This window comes from Cervus canadensis, chromosome 3, assembly GCF_019320065.1.
Source record: "Cervus canadensis isolate Bull #8, Minnesota chromosome 3, ASM1932006v1, whole genome shotgun sequence".
In the NCBI taxonomy this organism is placed as follows: domain Eukaryota; kingdom Metazoa; phylum Chordata; class Mammalia; order Artiodactyla; family Cervidae; genus Cervus; species Cervus canadensis.
The window spans coordinates 110,669,340-110,689,659 of NC_057388.1; the positions used below are offsets into that span (position 1 = coordinate 110,669,340).

The following is a 20,320-nucleotide window of genomic DNA, read 5'->3' on the forward strand; positions in this document are numbered from 1 at the left end:
ACACGGCTTCCAGGCCTCCCTAAACAGCTCCGGGGCACAGCCAGCTCCAAACACAAAGGCTGAAGTTTGCTTCTGCTGGGAGTGCCTGGAGCAAGGGAGGAAGGGCCCGGAGCTGGCATCGCTAGTGCAAAGGGGAGCCGTGAACACACACGCAAGTCTCTCTCCATCTCTGACAGGAGGGTCCCCACCTGCATCAGAGGCTGTCGCCTCGGACGGGCCTGGCGGGGGTGGACGCTCGGCCTCTGATCCGAGGGTCCTGGGCAGAGAAGTCGAGGGGCTGGTTCACAGGAGGGACATTCTCGCAGACAGTGGCATTAACACAGGAATGACGCTGAGGAGCAGATCTCCTTGCTGGGCAGGTGCTAACGCTTATCATGGGCAGCATCTTCTAATGTAAGTGATCTCTGACCTCCTGGTCGCTTGTCCCCTGGTTTCTGACTTTCTTTTCAGAAGGGAGAAAAAACGGAGTCTGGAAATTGGGTTTTGAAAGTTAAGGAAGAACAGACAGCTCTCACTAGATTCCTCCAAAATCAGTGACCAAGGGGTCTGTGAGTGATTTGGGGGGAGATTCTTAAATGAAATGGTTCAGCCATTCCTTCACCAGACAGACCTGGGGGAAAGCTGGTCCTGCCCACCTGGGAGCGGCTGTCCTCACCCCCCAGGGGCTCCAATCTGTCGGGGACCTGCCGCAGAGGCACAGCCAGCCGGTGGCCTGCTCTTTCCCAAGTCCAGGGTCCCGGCTATTGCTGGATGGGGAGCGAGGTGTGGGGGGCTGTTAACCCCGCTCCGGGGGGTCCACTCAGGACCCGACAGAGCGGTGCCCGTGGGCTCAGGGCTCAGGGCCAGCACCGCGGCGGCTCTGAGGGTCCCCACAGGAGAGGGGGCAGCAGGGGACCTGTGACGCTGCATGGCTTCTGGGGGAAGGTCGCTAGAGAGTGGGACAGAGGAAAAGAGAGCATTCGAAAGGGAGAGGAAAGAACACATCTTCTACCCAAGTGGGCTTTCAGAGGGCGAGGAGCACCAGCCCAGGTGGACACACTGCCCCGTGTGCTGCCTTACAAACTGCCAAAGGGGCTTCCCTGGCAGCTCAGTGGTAAAGAATCTGCCTGCAGTGCAGGAGACCCGGGCTCGATTCCTGGGTGGGGATGATCCCCTGGAGGAGGGTATGGCAACCCACTCCAGTATTCTTGCCTGGAGAATCCCAAGGACAGAGGAGCCTGCAAGAGTTGGACATGACTTAGTGACTAAACCGCCACCAAAGGGGTTAAATCTGTTTAACGTGGTCAAAGAAAAACATTCATATGGAACAGAGGTGTGTTCTGGAGGCCGCTGTAAGGAAGGTCTTCTTCATGTAAAGGGTGTGTGAGCCCAGTGGAGGATTTAAGGAACCCCCAGAGCGAGCATGCGGCCCTGTGGGGGGGATGCCGGCTGGAAGGGGGCTCGGATGGGGGTCCTTGGATGGGGAGTGCCTGGGGAGAAGCCCCTGCCCCACGGGGACCCCTGCCCCACGGGGACCCCTGCCCCACAGGCCCCCTGCCCCACGGGGTGCCTGCCCCACAGGGACCCCTGCCCCACGGGGACCCCTGCCTCATGGGGACCCCCTGCCCCACGGGACCCCTGCCCCATGGGGTGCCTGCCCCATGGGGACCCCTGCCTCACAGGGACCCCCTGCCCCACGGGACCCCTGCCCCACGGGGTGCCTGCCCCACAGGGCCCGCCTGCTCAGTGCCACTGCGGCCAGTCCGCACCCTGAGAACCAGGAGGAAACCTGCCACCCAAGCAGGGATGGCTCGGGGGAGTGGACCTGCCGTGGGGCCGTGGGGGCTCGCATTCGCCCCGCCCACTGCGTCCCGTCTTACAGACATGGAATCACTCTGAAATGCAGTCGTGAGCTGACAGACGTTTTTGAACACCGCCTCCTCCTGCGGCTGGTGGGAGAGGCCCGTCGGGCAGCCCAGCTCTCCACAGCTAGAGACTGTGGGGGCCCATGGCGGGCAACACCCCCGACTGACACCCCGCCCCGGATGCACCCGCACACAAAGCTGGGAGCCTGCGGGCCGTTCGCCCTGACGTTTCTGCACCTCCGTCCAGCCCGCCAGCCCCCTGGGGCTCACCAGCTGCCCGTTTCCGTGCTCCGTGTCCCGGGTGCCAGTTCAGGCAGAGGCCCGAGGTCCACACCTGTGTCTGCTCAGCTGGCCCACGGTGGTCGGCGGTCAGGAGGACGCTTCTAACCGACCCGAGGAGGGAGGCCCCGTCCAGCTCTGCCTCCCCGGCAGCCTCGTTTCGGCCACCCGTCTCCGCGGGCCCCTGCGGCAGGGGCCACGTCTCTGCACGGGCCTGCTCCATGCTGCCCACCCTCTGTCCGGCCGCCCCGGGGAGAACAGGCCGCAGACGTGGTCGAGTGGCTCCAGGGGAGCGGGGAGGGCTGGCAGGGGTGTCCCAGTGGATGGGGGCAGGACAGTGAGCGCCTGCCCAGGCAAAGCCCAGAGCAGGCAGCCCCCCTGGCAGGGGCGCTGGGCCCCATCCGACCCTCTCACCCCGGGATGTTCAGGGGAAAGAGACAAGGAGGCTGGGGAACACTGGCTGTGCGTGTCAGCCCCGCAGCCTGCTCCCCCGCTGAGGGCCCTGAGGTCACGGAGGGCCCACACCGGTGGCCTGCTCCAGGCTCTCCGGCCAAGAGAGGGATCCAGCGCACCCTGGAAGGCTCGCAGATGGCTCGCTGCCCACTTCCAGGCCCAGGGTCCAGGGGGTCAGCGCGCCTGGGCGAGCCCCTGCAGGACAAGGCTGGCTGGCAGCGGGGACGGCCGCATTTCTCACCACCACCGGGCTTCCTCCGACAAGGGGCGGCTTGAGCTACCTCCCCGAGGACAAGGATCGGGTGGCGACATTGGCAAGAGCTTACCCATACTGTGTCATCCCGTGGGAGGGAACCCTATCACTGCTTTTGCTGAAGACTTTTCACTTTGAATTGGCTTTTTCTGACTCTGCAATTGTAATAAGACGAGGTGTTGACAGACAGCAAACCTTCTTTGAAGGAGAAAGTATCAGCGTACAAGCACCTGGATCTGCAGGTCTCAAACCCCGCGGGCCTGCTTCCTGGCGCTTCTGTGGGCAGCCGCCCTCACCCTGCGGACCATGGGCGACTCGTGAAATCTGCGTCTCATGCAGTCACCCCACGAGTGTGGTCCCATCACACGGCCACACGCAGTGTCACCTCCATGCCCGAGGCACACGCCGAGTTATCACAGAGCTGTGTCTCAGGGCCAGATGGACTGGGGTTCCAACGTCCCCTGTGAGTTAGACGGATTCGGGGGTGTCAATGTCTAGTGTGAGTTAGATGGACTGGGGTACCAGAATGCCTTGTGAACTCCATGGACTTGGGGTGCAACATGTCCTGTGAGCTCCATGGGCTTGGGGTGCAGTGTGACCTGTGAGCTCCATGGACTTGGAGTACCAGCATGTCCTGTGAACTCCGTGGGCTTGGGGTACCAGCATGTCCTGTGAATTCCATGGGCTTGGGGTGCAGCGTGACCTGTGAGCTCCTTCGACTTGGGGTGCAGCGTGACCTGTGAGCTCCATGGACTTGGGGTACCAGCATGTCCTCTGAACTCCATGGGCTTGGGGTGCAGCGTGACCTGTGAGCTCCATGGACTTGGGGTGCCACGTGACCTGTGAGCTCCATGGACTTGGGGTGCAGCGTGACCTGTGAGCTCCATGGACTTGGGGTACCAGCATGTCCTCTGAACTCCATGGGCTTGGGGTGCAGTGTGACCTGTGAACTCCATGGACTTGGGGTACCAGCATGTCCTGTGAACTCCATGGGCTTGGGGTGCAGCGTGACCTGTGAGCTCCATGGACTTGGGGTACCAGTGTGACCTGTGGACTCCATGGACTTGGGGTGCAGTGTGACCTGTGGACTCCATGGACTTGGGGTGCATGTCCTGTGAACTCCATGGGCTTGGGATACCAGCGTGTCCTGTGAGCTCCATGGGCTTGGGGTGCAGCGTGACCTGTGAGCTCCATGGAGTTGGGGTACCAGCATGACCTGTGAGCTCCATGGGCTTGGGGTACCAGAGTGTCCTGTGAGCTCCATGGGCTTGGGGTACCAGCGTGACCTGTGAACTCCATGGGCTTGGGGTGCAGTGCGTCCTGTGAACTCCATGGACTTGGGGTACCAGTGTGACCTGTGAACAGTGTGGACTATGTTCACAGCATGTCCTGTGAACTTGGGGTACAGCATGCCTTGCGAGTTAGAAGTTCATCTTCAGGAATCGCCGTCAGAGCCTCAGGCCCCCGTGCGGGAGGGCAAGTGGTGGGAACCGGCCCCGGGAGGCAGGCTTGGCCGCAGCAGCCTGACAGCGAGACCCGCTGTGACCACCATCCCCACCAGCTCCTGAGGGCCTCCTGCCGAGCGCCACGGTCTCAGGCTGGTCCCCGAGGCCGGGGCCCCGGCCCCCTCCCAGCAGGCCTTCAGCGAGCGGCGCCTCTCCTTGCCCCTTGTCCCAGCACCCGCGGGCACTGCCCGGGCCAGCCAGGTGGCCAGGCATGCAGAGGGGCTGCGGGTAAGGCCAGGAGAAAGGGGGTGGACTGCTGATGCCGACGGGCCTGTGGGAAGACTCTGTTAGATGTTACGAGCTGGGCATCATAGGGCTTCTGAAGTTACTGCATCGGGACGATTCGAGAATCAGAGACTTGAGTGCCGCCTCGCATCAGGAAGGAAGTCCTGCTCCAACGTGGGCCCAGGCTCCCCGGCCCAGCGCCGCTGGAGCCACACAGGGCTGGGCTGTGAGCCTCAATGCAGACCCTGCCAGGCACCTGCTCGCCCACAGGGGCCGCTTCTCTCCAGCCACACGGGCACGTCTCATCTCAGAGACTCGAGGCCCCAGAGAACATGGCCAGAGCACACGTGCCCATCTGCATGGCGCCTCCTGCCTCCCCGACAAGCTCCCCTCCACCAGGGCCAGCTGGAAACGGGGCCCTCGGCCTGGGCACTTCCCACACGCCAGCACATACCAGCCGCGTCTCCAGGGCCCGCGCCAGCTCCTCGGCACTGAGCTCACCCACGATGCCACCGTGTCCCACCTGTGATGTGTGGCCCCATCACCCAAATGCCTTGCAAGTGCTTCCCGTCCTCCTGCCAGGCCACCCCACCGAATGTCCCTTGCGCGGAAGCCAGGAGCTCCCTGAAGCCTTGGGTATCGCAGTTAACACTGCAGGTCCCAGCCCACCATTCCCCGTGAAGCCCCAGCGCTCCCTCCTCGGGCCGCCTCCTCCAGGAAGCCCTCCCTGCCTCATCAGGGTGTCTGGGCCCAAACGTGTCTTTCCAGGCCCAGTGAGGACAAGAGCGGTTCTGCCTGGCTCTCTGTGGCCCATGGCACTCAGCACAGAGCCGGAAAGCGAAGGAAGGTGAGGGGCCAATAAAGACGAGACTACAAAACCCACCTGGACACCACAGATGGCTCTTGGATGGGCTGGGCGCCACGCTGCCGGCTCCCAGACCCAGGCCCGGCCACCGATGCAGACGCCCAGTCGCGCGTCCCTGGAGGCCCAACCCCCGGCACGGTGAGCCCCCCGGCCCGCCCGACCCGGCCTCCCCGAGCAGCGCAGCCCTGGCCTCTGTCCCACGGCCACGCCGCCAGGTCCGGCCACCGTCTGTTCAGGTCCCACTGTGGCCTGCTTTCTTTCCAGAACCCTCCGTTTCCTGACATGATGCGATGAACGCCTCGGGACAGTGCAGGGTACTGCGCCTCACTACAGCACACTGCCGCGCACCGCGCCACGCCGTGCCCTGGGCCGCGCTTTGCACGGGTCACAGCGTGTCGGGCAGCACCGTGCATCACGGAACAGTGTTCCTACATTACGTGATGTTACACGCGATGCTCCCTTGCATACCTGATACCCGGCCGATCACACACCGCGCACGCTGCATCACCAGCCACACCACGCCGCATTATGCGCCATATTGCCCCCTCCTTGCTTCCCCGCGGGGCTGCACCTTCACCAGAGCTGAGCCTCTGTTCGGTCAGACCGCAGCACACCCTGGTCCGCTCAGGGCCTGGGGCGGCCGAACCACACTGGTACCGACCAGTGACCACCAAGGGGGGCTGGCCTTGACTGAAAGCATCTCCAGGAGACGCCTGGGCCCTCAGAGACACAGGCTCAGCGTCCTCACTGTGGACACCCTGAAGCTCAGCCAGCCCCTCCCCACACCCTGGTTCTGCACTCACACGTGACTGGGGCTGGGGCGGGCCAGCCGGGGTCTGCGTGCTGGCGGCGCTGCAGCTCCCAGGACCTGCACAGGCCTGGCCTCCAGGACCTCGGGCTCTGGTCTCCACTGCCGTCCCCGACTCGATCTCCCCCTCCACAGAGTCACCTGTGTTGGCATCTGCTCCAGAGTGATGGGGCCCATGAACAGCCCTTGGCCCTGACAGTATCCAACACCTGACCAGGATTCCAGGAGGAAAGTGCGGCTCCAGCCCTGAAGGCCCTCCGACCCCCTTCCACCCACTCTGCGAGGGCTCCTGCAGGGGCCCCCATCCGCCTCCCATCAGCTCTGCGGGGGCTCCTGCAGGGACGAAGACACGAACAAGAAGCCTCAGATACCTTCCCGGGGCCGAGGATGAGAGAAGAGGTTCGTTACAGAAACATCTTCGAGTATTTCAAAACAGAAGCAAATTTGTTCATCGTGTAAGTATGAACAGGAAGCAGCCCCACACGTCATCACGGGGACTTCCTGAGCGGGGCTCTAACCTCCCTGACAGCACGGCATCGAGTCCGCCCCCGTGCGGACCCTGCACCGGCGGGAGGCCTCCTCTGCCCGCGACAACAGGCATGCCTGCAGGGCGGAGGGGGTCGAGCTGACTGCAGTTTGGTATTTCAGCACCAAACACTACGGTCCTGTGGTCACAGACTCATTCTCTGTAGTCCTCTCCCTTACAGCATCAGGTACATTGAAAACATGAAAGTACTTATAAAAGGAACTACGTTTTTAAACGGTGGGCGCACGTTGCCCTTTCTGCAGAAGCACAACCTGCAGCAGGCACGGCGGCTGGCGCCCCCACGCTGGTTCCCGGACACGCTGGGGCAACCCAGAAACGTGAGTGTAGGGGCTGTGACTTGACGCTCAGGCTGCGGGCGCCGTTCCCCCTCCATGCATGACACAGACACAGGAGCCAAAAACCAAGACACCAGGTTTCAAGTAATCAACCTCACTTCCCCCAGAGAGCAAAAAAATAAATGAAAGACCACTGTCACAAGTATGTGGTCACAAATCTAAAAAGATAAGGCTTCATTTCATTTCATTCCATTCATATTGTCCTTAAGTTCCAACAAATCAAGTCTTGAAAGTGTTATTTCCCGGTACTGGGATGAATTGCTACTTACGGAATGATTAGTGCATATATGGGTAAAACACCGATACCTGTTTTGGTCTTAAGTATATTCAGTAACCTCTTATACTGAGGAAGGAGGAGCATGAAACCAGTCCATGCAGCGAGGGGGCCTGGGCCACTCGGGCGCAGAGAGTTCAGACCGGAGTCTGCTGCCTCCTTCCCCAGGACCCACTCTGCCACTTTGCCCGACGGGGAGTCTGCCCGGCCGGGTCGGCTCCACCCTGAGCCCCACTCCTGCAGTGGAATGAAGCCTGCGAGCAGGCTCAGTCTCCACAGGCAGATCTGTCAGATTTTTACGTGAACTGGTACAACTGTGCAAGGAATTCTTCTTTAACCAACAGTTCTTGTCCTCAAAATCATTGTGCTAATAAGTTGCTTCAGCCTTGTCCGACTCTTTGCAACTCCGTGGATTGTAGCCTGCCAGGCTCCTCTGTCCATGGGATTCTCCAGGCAAGAGTACTGGAGTGGGCTACCATTTCCTTCTCCAGGGATCATCCTGACCCAGGGATCGAACGCGCATCTCTTATGTCTCCTGCATTGGCAGGTGGGATGGGTACCACTAACGCCAACTGGGAGGCCCCAAAATCATTACTTTGAACAAATAAGCATCAGTAAGGGCACCAAAATCCACTGCAAGTACAAGCCAACAGCAACCAAGACCAAGAAGACCTGGGTTTGTTCCACTAAAGGGGGCGTTACCGCTATTTCTGTGCCTGCTTACTGTCAGTGGATAAAGAAACTTTAAGTTAACAGACACAATACGACGACGCCTCAGCTGCCAAGAACTGTCTCTCAGGCACCCAGGACACGCGCTGCACTGCGCCCCAGGAGGAAATGTCAATCCTGTTACAGCAGTTCATATGCTTAGCGACGTGCAGGACTGCCTAAGGCTGGCTGAGGCGGTCACTCTGTGCTACATCTGGGCATCTGCGCCCAGCACGGCGCTCACAGAAACAGCCTTACCTGCTGCCTTCGCCGCGGCTGCCGCCGTCACATTCTGGGCATTGGCGCGCACCCTGAAGGTCACCGCTGGCCCCTCGACCCTGGAAGAGACCGTTTAGGAGGCGTCAGGACTGCTCAGCGCGCCCCACACACCCCAGGGCCACCGTGGGTCCCAGGGACTCTGCCCACAGGCTCTGCTACTCTAAAAATACACGTGGCAGGGCTCTTACAAAAAGATTCAAATCAACCCCAATAAACCGACAGTAACCAGCAGACACTCCTGCATGGAAAAAGAAAATTGTTATGGAAACAGGTTTTAGTAGTCAGTTCCCCAGGGAGCCACAGGAGCCAAGCACAGACGGGAAAGAGACAAGTATTTTTAAAATTCTCTTGAAAACTTATTGAAATCTTTAAGAATTACTCAGTATAAAAATAACTGGCAGGGGACTGCTTGCCAGGAGTTATCAAAACTGTTCAAAGCATTTTAAATACTTTGTTGAACATGACTTTGAAAATCGCATCCATTTTTAAACGACTGATCCATCTGAGGGGGACGGGGAGCTGTTTCCATCAGGACTCCCCAAGCTCTGCATCTCCTGGCCCCCTGGGGCTGGTGTCCCAGGAGCGGGAACCACGCAGGCGGCCCTTCCACCAGGAGAGCCCGCAGGACAGCACTCTTCCTGGTGACCAGTGAGGTGACATCTCTACTCTAACCAAATCTGGAGAGTCCCGGTAAGTAAGGCCCCCCCAAATCTAACCTTCCCTTGGGTGCTGAGAGTGTTCTCTGAAGATCACGTGGATGCTCCTGGTTTCCGAAAGACAGAGCGCACGGTTCATTCACGTGTCCCCACCTGCAGCACCACTGCCCGCCCTCCTTCCTTCCTTCCAGGACACCACGTGCAAGTCCCGGGACGTGCATACACGTGACCCTGGGATGCTGCACACGCGACCTTAGTGACCCTGGGACGGCCCAGTGTGGAAAGCACTCTGTGAACGGAGGTTCCGTGTCTCTGACCACCCAGCCTCACGTGGCCAAGCTCTGCCCTGGCGCCAGGAAGAAAGGGTCACCAGCCGCCCGAGGCGGATCCGACCTCCCGGCTGACCTCAGCGTGAGTTCGGGGCTGTCTCCACAGCACCTGCTCTTTCAGGCGGGCATGCGGAGTCTCTGCACAGAGATCTCTGCATGTCTGTGTCCCAGGTCACCACCTGTCACCCTGCTGAGCCTTTTAAGCTCTGAGGCCTCGGGAGGGCTCAGCTATAAAATGGGAGGTGGTTCAAGTCGCCAGGGAGACAAGAAGGGGCAAATAAGAACAAACTCCACTGGGGGAAACTGAAACACTATTTCGGGGGCACCCTGCTGGCCTGCTGCGGACTCGGGGAGGGGGTTCAGGCTGAGGCAGCCCCGGCTGCCCGGGCTGGCCTCGGGCTCAGCTGAAGGCCCGGGCTGGGGGCCCAGGGCGCGAACGGCCTCCTGTCTGCCCGCCCAGCGAGAGCCCGGAGCAGCGCATGCATCAGTGCCGCCGACAGCCGGGACTCGATTATAAAACCATAACCGCGCTGGCCGGGCGTCTGTCGGCGCAATTACAGCGGCACGCCAATGCCGTCTTAATGGCCTCTAATGATGTAGTAAGAAATAATGGAATTTACTTGACAGCTACAGAGCCATTAACAAAACATATTAAGCATAACTAGTCTCTCCACAGAAACACACACCACCCTGGAAGAGCGCTCCGAGCGGCGGCCTCCGCGCCTCTCCAGGAGCGACAATCTGCCGCGCCAGCACCGCGACGCACAGACCCCCTGCGGCCATGCGGTCGTCCCCTCCAGACCCCTGCCCGGGTCACCCCTGCAGGTGCTGTGGACCCGCACATGCCGGGTCCTGGGGGTGACACACAGGACTCGTATGTACCGTTTGGGACGCCACACGCACCCCACACGGGTGCAGCATTAAAGACCCAGAGCTGCCAGCCCCGCATCGACTGGGCAGGACCCGGGCTCCCGAGGCACAGACGTGAGGGCTGGTTCGAGGCTCCAGGGCCGGGTGAGGCCTTGGGGTGGGACTCGGTCACGAGAGCCATGGCCAAGACTGACAGAGGCTGAAAGAGGGCGGTGGCGTCGTTGTGGCCCCCAGGGGAGGCAGGAGGCCCCGCTCACCAAGCTGGAAAGAGATCGCAGCAAGTGATATTTACAAAAGAGCTGGTCTCACGACCAGCCCACCTCTGGAGGAGGGAAAGCCCCCAGGACCCCCAGACCTGGAGATGGTGTGTCTGGGAGGGACTGAGCCAAGGAGTGAGGAGCAGAACGAGGTGACGGGCGGAGAGGGGTCACCAGGTCAGGACCGCATCTCCTTAAGTCCCGGGACCCCGCCCCTCCCCCTGGAGACCCCCGGGACCCCGCCCCTCCCCTCACACCAGAGCCCCCGGGCACCGCCCCTCCCACTGGAAACCCCCGGGCCCCGCCCCTCCCACTGGAGACCCCGGGGACCCCGCCCCTCCCCTCCCACCGGAGCCCCGGGCCCCGCCCCTCCCACCGGAAGCCCGGCCCCAGTGCGTTTCCGACGGCCCCGCACGCTCTTCCCAGCCTCAGGGTTCCATCAGAAAACAAGAGTGGGTCCCAGACCCACGCACCTGCCACGTGGCAGCCCTGGACTCCATGTCACCAGCTCTCTCTAAAACCCAGCCCACTGAGGATGTGACGGGCTGGGGCACTCAGGGACCTCAGGCCTCTCCTCCGGGTGTGCACACTGCGGGCGCCAGCCCCAGGCCCTGGTTCACCTGCAGAGGGGCCGCCCCACCGTCCAGAGCCCCCGGGGGTTCCGGGTCAGCGGGGCCCTCTCGGGGTCACCGTCCTGCTGACACTCGGGATTCTGCTGCGCTTACAGAGCTAACCGGACCCCCTGGATGCTCCCCCCTCTTCCTCCCGCACCAGCCTCTGTGACACAGTGAACACGCCCCACGGGGAACCTGCTGGAGGGACGCTCAGAAGGAGCCGCCCGAGCCCCACCCGCACTCACTCGACGTCCGTGAAGACGCCCGCCGGCACCTCCAGGAGCCGCGCCACGTCCTCCAGCGCCTGCGTGCCCTTGTCCAGGCTCAGGGAGCTGTGGGGAGATGGCAGGGTTACCGAGCGGGCTTCTCACTGCGAGGAATGGGGCCCGCGACCCCCCACGCCCCCTCACTGCAAGGAACGGGGGCCCCGGACCCCACCTCCTCACTGCAAGGAAGGGGGTCCCGCACCGCCCTCCGCCCCTCACTATGAGGAACGGGGCCCCGCGCCCCTTGGGACCCCGCACCCCCACCCCGCCCTGATCCAAGAGCTGCTCTGCCTGTATTTCCATTATGCGGCCTGGGTAGGGGGCAGGGGGCGGCTGGGAGCAGGTGTCTCCCCACCCGGATGAATCACCCCACTTTAAACCAGTAAGAGGAGCAACATGGTGCAAATAGGGGTGCTGGGGAGCGAGATGGGCCCAGGGAGCAGCAGGCTGGTCCCTGCTCTGCAATGGGGGGCTGCCCCCCACCCCCACCATCCTGCTTCCTGAGACAGTGAGGAGCCCTCAGGGCTGGGAACCCACGCATCAAGGATGGATGAGACCCCAAACCTCCCAGACACTCTCTCCACAGACTTTTATGTCACCAGGTTTTAAAATAAGAACGTTTTAAAAGTGGTGCATCTGCATGTGTGGCTACCCTGGCGTCCTCCCACCTGCGGCCCTGGGGACAGACGCGGTGCAGCCCGGCCCTGCGGTGGGGCTGAGCCCAGAAGGCAACTGAGGAGAGCCACGCGCGCACCCAGTGTGCACACAGCCCCCAGACGCGGACACGCCCCAGGAGTGCACACACACCCCTGAGGACACAGGCACTCCCCAGCTGTGAACACACACACACACACACATCTGTGGACACAGACACGCCCCAGGAGTGCACACACACCCCTGAGGACACAGACACTCCCCAGCTGTGAACACACACACACACACACATCTGTGGACACAGACACTCCCCAGGAGTGCACACACACCCCGAGGACACAGACACTTCCCAGCTGTGCACACGCACCCCTGCAGACACAGACACTCCCCAGCTGTGAACACACACACACACACACATCTGTGGACACAGACACTCCCCAGGAGTGCACACACACCCCTGAGGACACAGACACTCCCCAGCTGTGCACACGCACCCCTGCAGACACAGACACTCCCTAGGAACACACACACACACACCCCTGCAGACACAGACATGCCCCAGGAGTGCACACACCCCTGAGGACACAGACACTTCCCAGCTGTGAACACACACACACACACACCTGCGGACACACACCTGCGGACACAGACACTCCCCAGGAATACACACACACCCCTGCAGACACAGACGCCCCCTGGGTGCGCACACACCCCTGCAGACACAGACACTCCCTGGGTGTGCGCACACACCCCTGCAGACAAACACTCCCCAGGTGTGCACACACACACACCCCTGCAAACAAGGACACTCCCCAGGTATGCAGAGATAGCCCTGCAGTCACTCCCCAGGTGTGCACACACACCCCTGCGGACACAGACACTCCCTAGGAACACACACACACACACACACACACACACACACACCCTGCAGACACAGACATGCCCCAGGAGTACACACACACCCTTGAGGACACAGACACTTCCCAGCTGTGCACACACACACACACCCCTGTGGACACAGACACTCCCCAGGAATACACACACACCCCTGCAGACAAACACTCCCCAGGTGTGCAGAGACAGCCCTTCAGTCACTCCCCAGGTGTGCACACACACGCCTGTGGGCACGGACACTCCCCAGGTGTACACACACACACGCCTGCGGACACAGACACTCCCCAGGAGCTTCAGAGGGACACCTCAGCCCCTCCTGCTGCGCTGTCAGGGCAAGCAGGGCAAATGGCTGGTGACAACGGTGGCCCCATTCTAGCTCAAGTCAGACAAATGAGAGGCTGTCAACTGTACTCAAACCCAGCACGCAATTATTTCTCTTTTGTTTTTAAACTATGTGGCCATCAGCTGTCATTTCATGGCCTGAACTTCCTTAGAAAGCAGTTGGAGTTAATCTCAAAAATCACTGGACGGACATAGCACTTGCAATTTCACGGGCCGACTGTGACACCTGCCTCCGGGTCTCCTGGATACCCGCCGCCAGGAAGAGAGATGGCGTGCTTCTAGCAGCCAGAGGTCAGAGCGGGAGTGGCGGCGGGTGCTCTGCCTGCCTTGCCGTCAGGGCAGGAAGGGTCACCGTCAAGAGCTGGAGGGGCCTCCCCTCTAAGGCACTTAACTTCCTGAGACAGAGTGCTCGTTAAGCAAGATATGTGCTGGGGAGTCTCTAAATCAGCAAAACGGAAAAAGGGCCCCGTAATCCAGGTCAGGAAGCTTGCCGAGAGGGGCCACACCCCATTCTCAAGGCAGCCGCCCCACCCATGCACAGCCTAGGCTCACCACTGGGTCAAAATGAGAAAATCTAAGTCTGTCAGGGGAGCGTTGAGGCCACTCTCAAAACAAAGACTAGGGACAACCTGAGGGTCAGAAACATTCAATTCAGTTGCTCAGTCGTGTCCGACTCTGTGACCCCATGGACCGCAGCACGCCAGGCCTCCCTGTCCATCACCAACTCCCGGAGCTTGCTCAGACTCATGTCCATTGAGTCGGTGATGCCATCCAACCATCTCATCCTCTGTCATCCCCTTCTCCTTCTGCCTTCAGTCTTTCCCAGCATCAGGGTCTTTTCAGAAACATTGAGACCAGTGAGATCTTAAAGGCAAACTCTTCGCCCTCAACCACAAGTGATTCTATGGAAATTATCTCGTTCGCTGCTCACAACAAACCTGGAGGTTTTAACCTCCCTTGAAAGAGGTGGAAACTGAAGCTCCAGAAATTAAATTCAGTGCCGAAGATCACACTACCAGTAAACCCTCAAAGAAAGACAAACGGAAAGGTTTCTGTGCACCCTTGGGGTGGCAGCTTCACGACTGTAGGGCAAGCCCTCACCCTGATGGCCCACGCCCTCACCCTGACCACGCCCTCACCCTGACCACGCCCTCACCCGACCACGCCCTCACCTGACCACGCCCTCACCCTGACCGCACGCCCTCATCTGACCACGCCCTCATCTGACCACGCCCTTGCCCGACCACGCCCTTATCCTGATGGCACACGCCCTCACCCGACCACGCCCTCACCCTGACCGCAGGCCCTCACCTGACCACGCCCCCACCTCCATGGCTACCCCATCCCAACCGCCGCACCTCTGCCCGAGTTTAACCCCAAGCAGACAGAACGCCATCCGCTCCCGCGGTCCCTCAGGTCTTCTTTTCCTAGTGTCACCGCCTCTTCTGAGACAGATGAGATCCAGCGCCAAGAGGGCTGTCACTCCTGCCCGCAGACGTCCACCTCAGGGGCGTTGCATCCCAGAGCTGGCGGGGCTTCGGGTACCTCACTTCCCAGTTGTGAACATGTCACTGTTTATTCAGAAATTCTCCAAAGGTCGGGAACCAACTGAGTGATGGATCACAAAATGAAAACGGGTCGACCTTGATACCAACGTTTTTGCTGAGATACTTGAAATCAGTCAATAAAATGAGACTTCCATGGGATTCACCAATTGTTCTATAAAAATCATGATGTTTATATCTTTTAAAATAATCTTCCAAGGTAGTTAACATCTTTGCTAACCCACAGGAATTCTCCCTAGTGCAGACGAGTGATGCTTCTGACGAGGACAGGGATGCAGGCGGAGGCCACTGTGATAATTCAGAATTCCAGCTCCAGGGTGCACTGCTTCCTTCCCTGCAGAAGTCTAACAAAGACCCCACTTCTCAGAGCAGGGGTGAGTGAGCCCATGATAAACTGTGAGCTGAACTGAACTCCTGTGAGGGCTGGACACAGGCAGATCCATCTGAGTCTCTAACAGTTCTGAATGACTCAGTAAATTAGCCTTAAAAGACTGCTAACAACCACTAACTCTTCAGAGATTTAAAAAAAAATGGAAGAAAAAAACTGCTGCTTTCCAACATCATTTTTTAACATGAAGATGAGACTGTGCTTCTCAACATAAATTTATTCAAAATTTTAGTAAATATGTTCTCCATAGGACATTTGAATAAACATATTCTCCACAAATATAGTCTCCATAACAATTTTACTCTCCAGGGGAAAAAAATCTGCCAAAAGCTTAATACAAATCTAAGTACAAAATGTCTTAGAGTCACCTTTATAAAAAGTGCATGGAAATAAAAAACATAAAAGGGAGTAATGTAAAAATGTAAGGTTTTTGCATGCATTCAGAGTTAAGTTGCTATCCACCTAAACAGACCTGTAACTATAAGATGCTTTATGTAAGCCTCACGGTAACCACAGAGCCGAAGCCAACAGCACAATCTTAGAAAGCTTCCGGCCTTTCCCCACTGGGTGTGGGCCTTCCTGCGGGCTTCTCGTGCGCAGCCGCTACCGTGATGAGGGTGTTCCCTCTACACCTGCTCTGTTAGGAGTCTGTGTCACGAAAGGAAATGGAACTTTTTCTTATTGAGAGGGTCACTCTCACCTGCTTCCATGACACGATGCGATCCAGACACACCGCGTGTCCCAGACTGTGGACCACGTCAGGGAACACCGCCCCTCCCCAGCCTTCTTCTGACCAGAGAGGGTCAGGGTCACGTGGGGCCTTTGTACGCTTCTCCACCCACCTGTGCCTCCCGACCCCAAGGGGGCCCGTCCAGCATCGGAAGCTTGAACCGATCCTGATGTGATCATCGGCCAGCACATCCAGTGGAACACTTGCCACCTCAGTTCAGTTCAGTTCAGTTCAGTCGCTCAATTGTGTCCGCCTCTTTGTGACCCCATGAACCGCAGCACACCAGGCCTCCCTGTCCATCACCAACTCCCGGAGTTTACTCAAACTCATGCCCATCGAGTTGGTGATGCCATCCAGCCATCTCATCCTCTGTCGTCCCCTTCTCCTCCTGCCCCCAATCCCTCCCAGCATCAGGGTCTTTTCCAATGAGTCAACTCTTCGCATGAGGTGGCCAAAGTACTAGAGTTTCAGCTTCAGCATGAGTCCTTCCAATGAACACCCAGGACTGATCTCCTTCAGGATGGACTGGTTGGATCTCTTTGCAGTCCAAGGGACTATCAAGAGTCTTCTCCAACACCACAGTTCAAAAGCATCAATTTTTTGGCACTCAGCTTTCTTCATAGTCCAACTCTCACATCCATATATGACCACTGGAAAAACCATAGCCTTGACCAGACAGACCTTGGCAAAGTAATGTCTCTGCTTTTTAATATGCCACCTCAGGACATAGTTTTTTCCATTTTTCCTTTTCCCTCTGGCTTCATTATTCATTTGCAGACTTACTACTATTTTGACAGCAAAGAAAATCTCATCTTTTCATATTTTCTCCCTCTTTCCTACTCCTTTGTATGTAGAAGTGGAATTTAAACTTCTTAACTTTGACAGATTTAGTCTCAGTCCATTTATAATGCAGACGACACTTTGCAAAAAATCAATTGCAGGGGTGAGGGGGTGAGGGTCTGTGAGGATTACCGTAGACTCTCAGGGCACTGCTGAAGATGAAAAGCTAAACTTCCCCGATGATTATGGAAATCCAACAGCAAAGTCAATGGCTGGGTAGATAGATGTGGACGTGGATGTAGATGACACAGAGGTCGGTGTAAATATACGCAAGTGTGGATGCAGAAAGAGATGATACAGATGTGCGTGCAGACATAACAGGTGTGTGTGTAGACATAACAGATGTGTGTGTAGACATACAGGTGTGCATGTAGACTTACAGATGTGTGTGTGAACATACAAGTGTGTGTGGACATACAGGTGTGTGTGGGTATACAGGTGTGTGTGGGCATACAGGTGTGTGTGGACATACAGGTGTGTGTGGGCATACAGGTGTGCATGTAGACACACAGGCATGAGTGGAGGTGCAGATGTAGACGCAGACATGTAGGCACAGACAGATCAGTGATGTGGACACACAGGTAAGACGATACAGGCTAAGCAGACGACACAGATGCGGGTGTACAGACGCGGGTACCAGTGCAGGTACCCTGGAGACACACAGATAGAGGTACAAGGATCTACTGTGACCTCCTTTCTTCCACCACACGTCAGCACAGCTAGAAGAGAACAGGGTTTCCACTTTGCCAGAACCTTCTAAGAGCCTGCTCCGTCTTGCACTCCCAGGCTGAGCTGCAGAGCCGCTGGCAGGAGTCAGCCTGGGGACCATGCAGAGAGAGAGGGTGAGGCCAGGCTCAGGCCCGGTTGGTGGGTCAGGCCAGGCTTCCTTCCCCTCCCGGCCCCACCCCAATGACAGACCTTTGCTGCAGCAGAAGGATCCATGGGGGTGGGGGCCCACAGTCAGAGACCATAAGAGCCCCTGATACCACCATTCCTTCCGGCACCTTCTGGCAGCCAGACGTGACCGAGCTGACCTGGGAAGCTTTCATCCCAAGGGACACTGTCACATCTGCACTTTAATGGCATTTTCTCACTTTCCCGACCACCATGGTTAGAGCCTAGACAACGTGAAATATCCTCCAGTTGTTTCTAGAATTCCAGCTGACGGCAGGCTGCAAAGCCCAGCCTGGCTCTAGAACCCCGCGAACATCACCCTGCGGCTCCTGGGCCACCGCAGAGCAAAGAGCCACCAACAAGGGGCCCCTCCTCTGCCTCCCAGGCCACCCAGCAGACACACAAGTTCTGGGCACAGACATGGGAACCAGGTATACATGTGATGATAGAAAGGGGTCTGGGCTCCTTTCCAGGTGTGATGTGACATCACGGTATGCTGGAAAGAAAGAATCCTGCTATTTTAGAGATACTTCATGACATGCTTCTAAGACACCGTAGCTGGGATTTGTGTCAGAGCAGCAGGGGAACGGGGAGTGAGTGGGGTGACTGGCCAGGCCGCTGGGCCTAGGTCAACATCCTCCTCGTGTGCATGTTTCAACTCTGCATGAGGAAGAGGAAAGCAAACCTGCTCCCCCTTCTAGTCTGTCGGACAGGGACCGTGACTCCGTCCCGTTACCCGGGGCCCCCGAGTCCTTGAGCCCAGGCTGTGGGGATGCCTCCCGGGCCCCTGAAGTGCAGCCACGGGAGGGCTTCTGGGCTCACAGGGTCCACACCTCGGTTTTCTCGTCCACAAACCACTCGAGGTGGGCAGGACCTCTGCACACGCTCCCGGCCGCGGGTTCACTTCCCCAAACTCGGGCTCCACGGCTGGGACGACCCCTGTGCAGGATCGGGGGTCTGTGCAGGACTTGACCTGGCCGGCACCCCCAGCTGGGATGATGCCTGTGCAGGATCAGGGGTCCCTGTAGGACTCGAGCCAGCCAGCACCCCCAGCACCTGCTTACCTGCTATAAAGGTGGGCTCTTCTCTGTCTTACACACACTGTCCACATGGTCTTCTGCTGTCAAGCTGACTTGAAATCACTTTTAAATCATCCTGGGAAGACCAGGGATGGCTACCCTGCCCTTGACACATCTTGAATCCATCCAGTTTGTGAAAAGTATGAAAATGTAAATGGTGGAGGATCAGACTCCTGCCTGCCCATCAGCAAATGTACGAGTGAGGGCAGGGCAGGCAGAGTGGGGTCAGCTGCGTGGTCCCCGCAAACCTCAGGGAGAACGCCAAGCTGCCGCCACGTTCCTTCTCCTTTTGTGAAAACCAAACTTACAAAGTCCTTTTCTACTTAAAAAAAAAAAAAAAAAGAATGGTGTCAGATTCTTGTCAGTTAATAGCTGATCCATTAAGGCTTAAGCTGAGACCTGGTGAAATCCCACCCCAGAGAACCTCGAACCCCCACTAATCTGACAACAGAGGGGAGACTCCATGTGTCTGTGAGCATCCCACTCGGGGCAGACAGAATTATGGACACAGAGCTCTCGTCTGCACCACAGACCTTCCAGCTGGTGGAAGAAGTCAAGATAAAACAATGGTCTTTCTCTTTAGCCTGTGCCCAGAGCAGGTAAGTGCTCAGGCCCAGAGGTGTAGTCAAGGAAAGCCCTCCAGGAAATGGACTCGGGATGCAGAGAAGAAACCCTCTGACAGCGGCTCCCTCTTATAGGAAAGTCAACGAGAGCAAGAGGCAAGCCCGATGCGAGGATCTCCCCGCGTCCTGGTGCCGGCTGCTCACGCTGGACGTCCTGTGATATGGAGGACACTCGGCCTGGAGAGTCCCACCCTGAAGTCCACCGTCCTCTGTCCTCTACGGTTCACAGAGACTCAGAGTCTTCCCGAGGTTGGAATCCTCTCCAGCACTTTCACGACTCACACTTGTGCCTGAGGCAGGAGCAGCCCCGCACCCATGGTGGAGACCAGTCCTCCAGCATCAGGACATCCCAGGGGAGGAAAGGCGCTCACAGCAGTGGAGCGGTGGTCCCCCAGTGACCGTGTACACACGACACACGGGGACACATACACACCACACACACGCACCCAGGTACACACGCACACACGTACCCACGTACACAAGCACACGTACTCACATACACACAGAAACATACACACAAACATAGGGACACACACAGCACACACCCATGTGCCCAGGTACAAATGCTCACACGCACAAATACAGACCTGGAAACACGCATGTGACACAGACACACGGGGACACACACACAGCACACACACACATGTAACCACACACAGAGAAATATAGACATGGAAACACGCATGTGACACACAGGGACACACACACAGCACACACACATGTAACCACACAGAGAGAAATATAGACATGGAAACATGCATGTGACACACACAGGGACACACACACAGCACACACACATATGTACCCATGTACATAAATACATAAACACATACAAAATACAGACATGGAAACACACATAGGACAGGCACACAGGGACACACACACAGCACACATGCACACACATGCACCCATGTACACAAACACATACTCACATACACAAACAC

At 58.1% G+C, this 20,320-nt stretch overlaps 1 protein-coding gene across 3 annotated transcripts in view; it reads right to left on the reverse strand.

Moving 5' to 3' along the window:
- PTPRN2 (protein tyrosine phosphatase receptor type N2) overlaps positions 1-20,320 on the reverse strand; it is a 600,191-nt gene that overhangs the window by 346,677 nt on the left and 233,194 nt on the right. For all 3 annotated transcript variants that reach the window (XM_043464002.1, XM_043464001.1, XM_043463999.1), the window contains exons 10-11: positions 11,347-11,433; positions 8,355-8,434 (exon numbers count right to left, since the gene is read on the reverse strand). In XM_043464002.1, the coding sequence (XP_043319937.1) occupies positions 8,355-8,434; positions 11,347-11,433 (167 nt within the window). The remainder of the gene's footprint in view (positions 1-8,354; positions 8,435-11,346; positions 11,434-20,320) is intronic.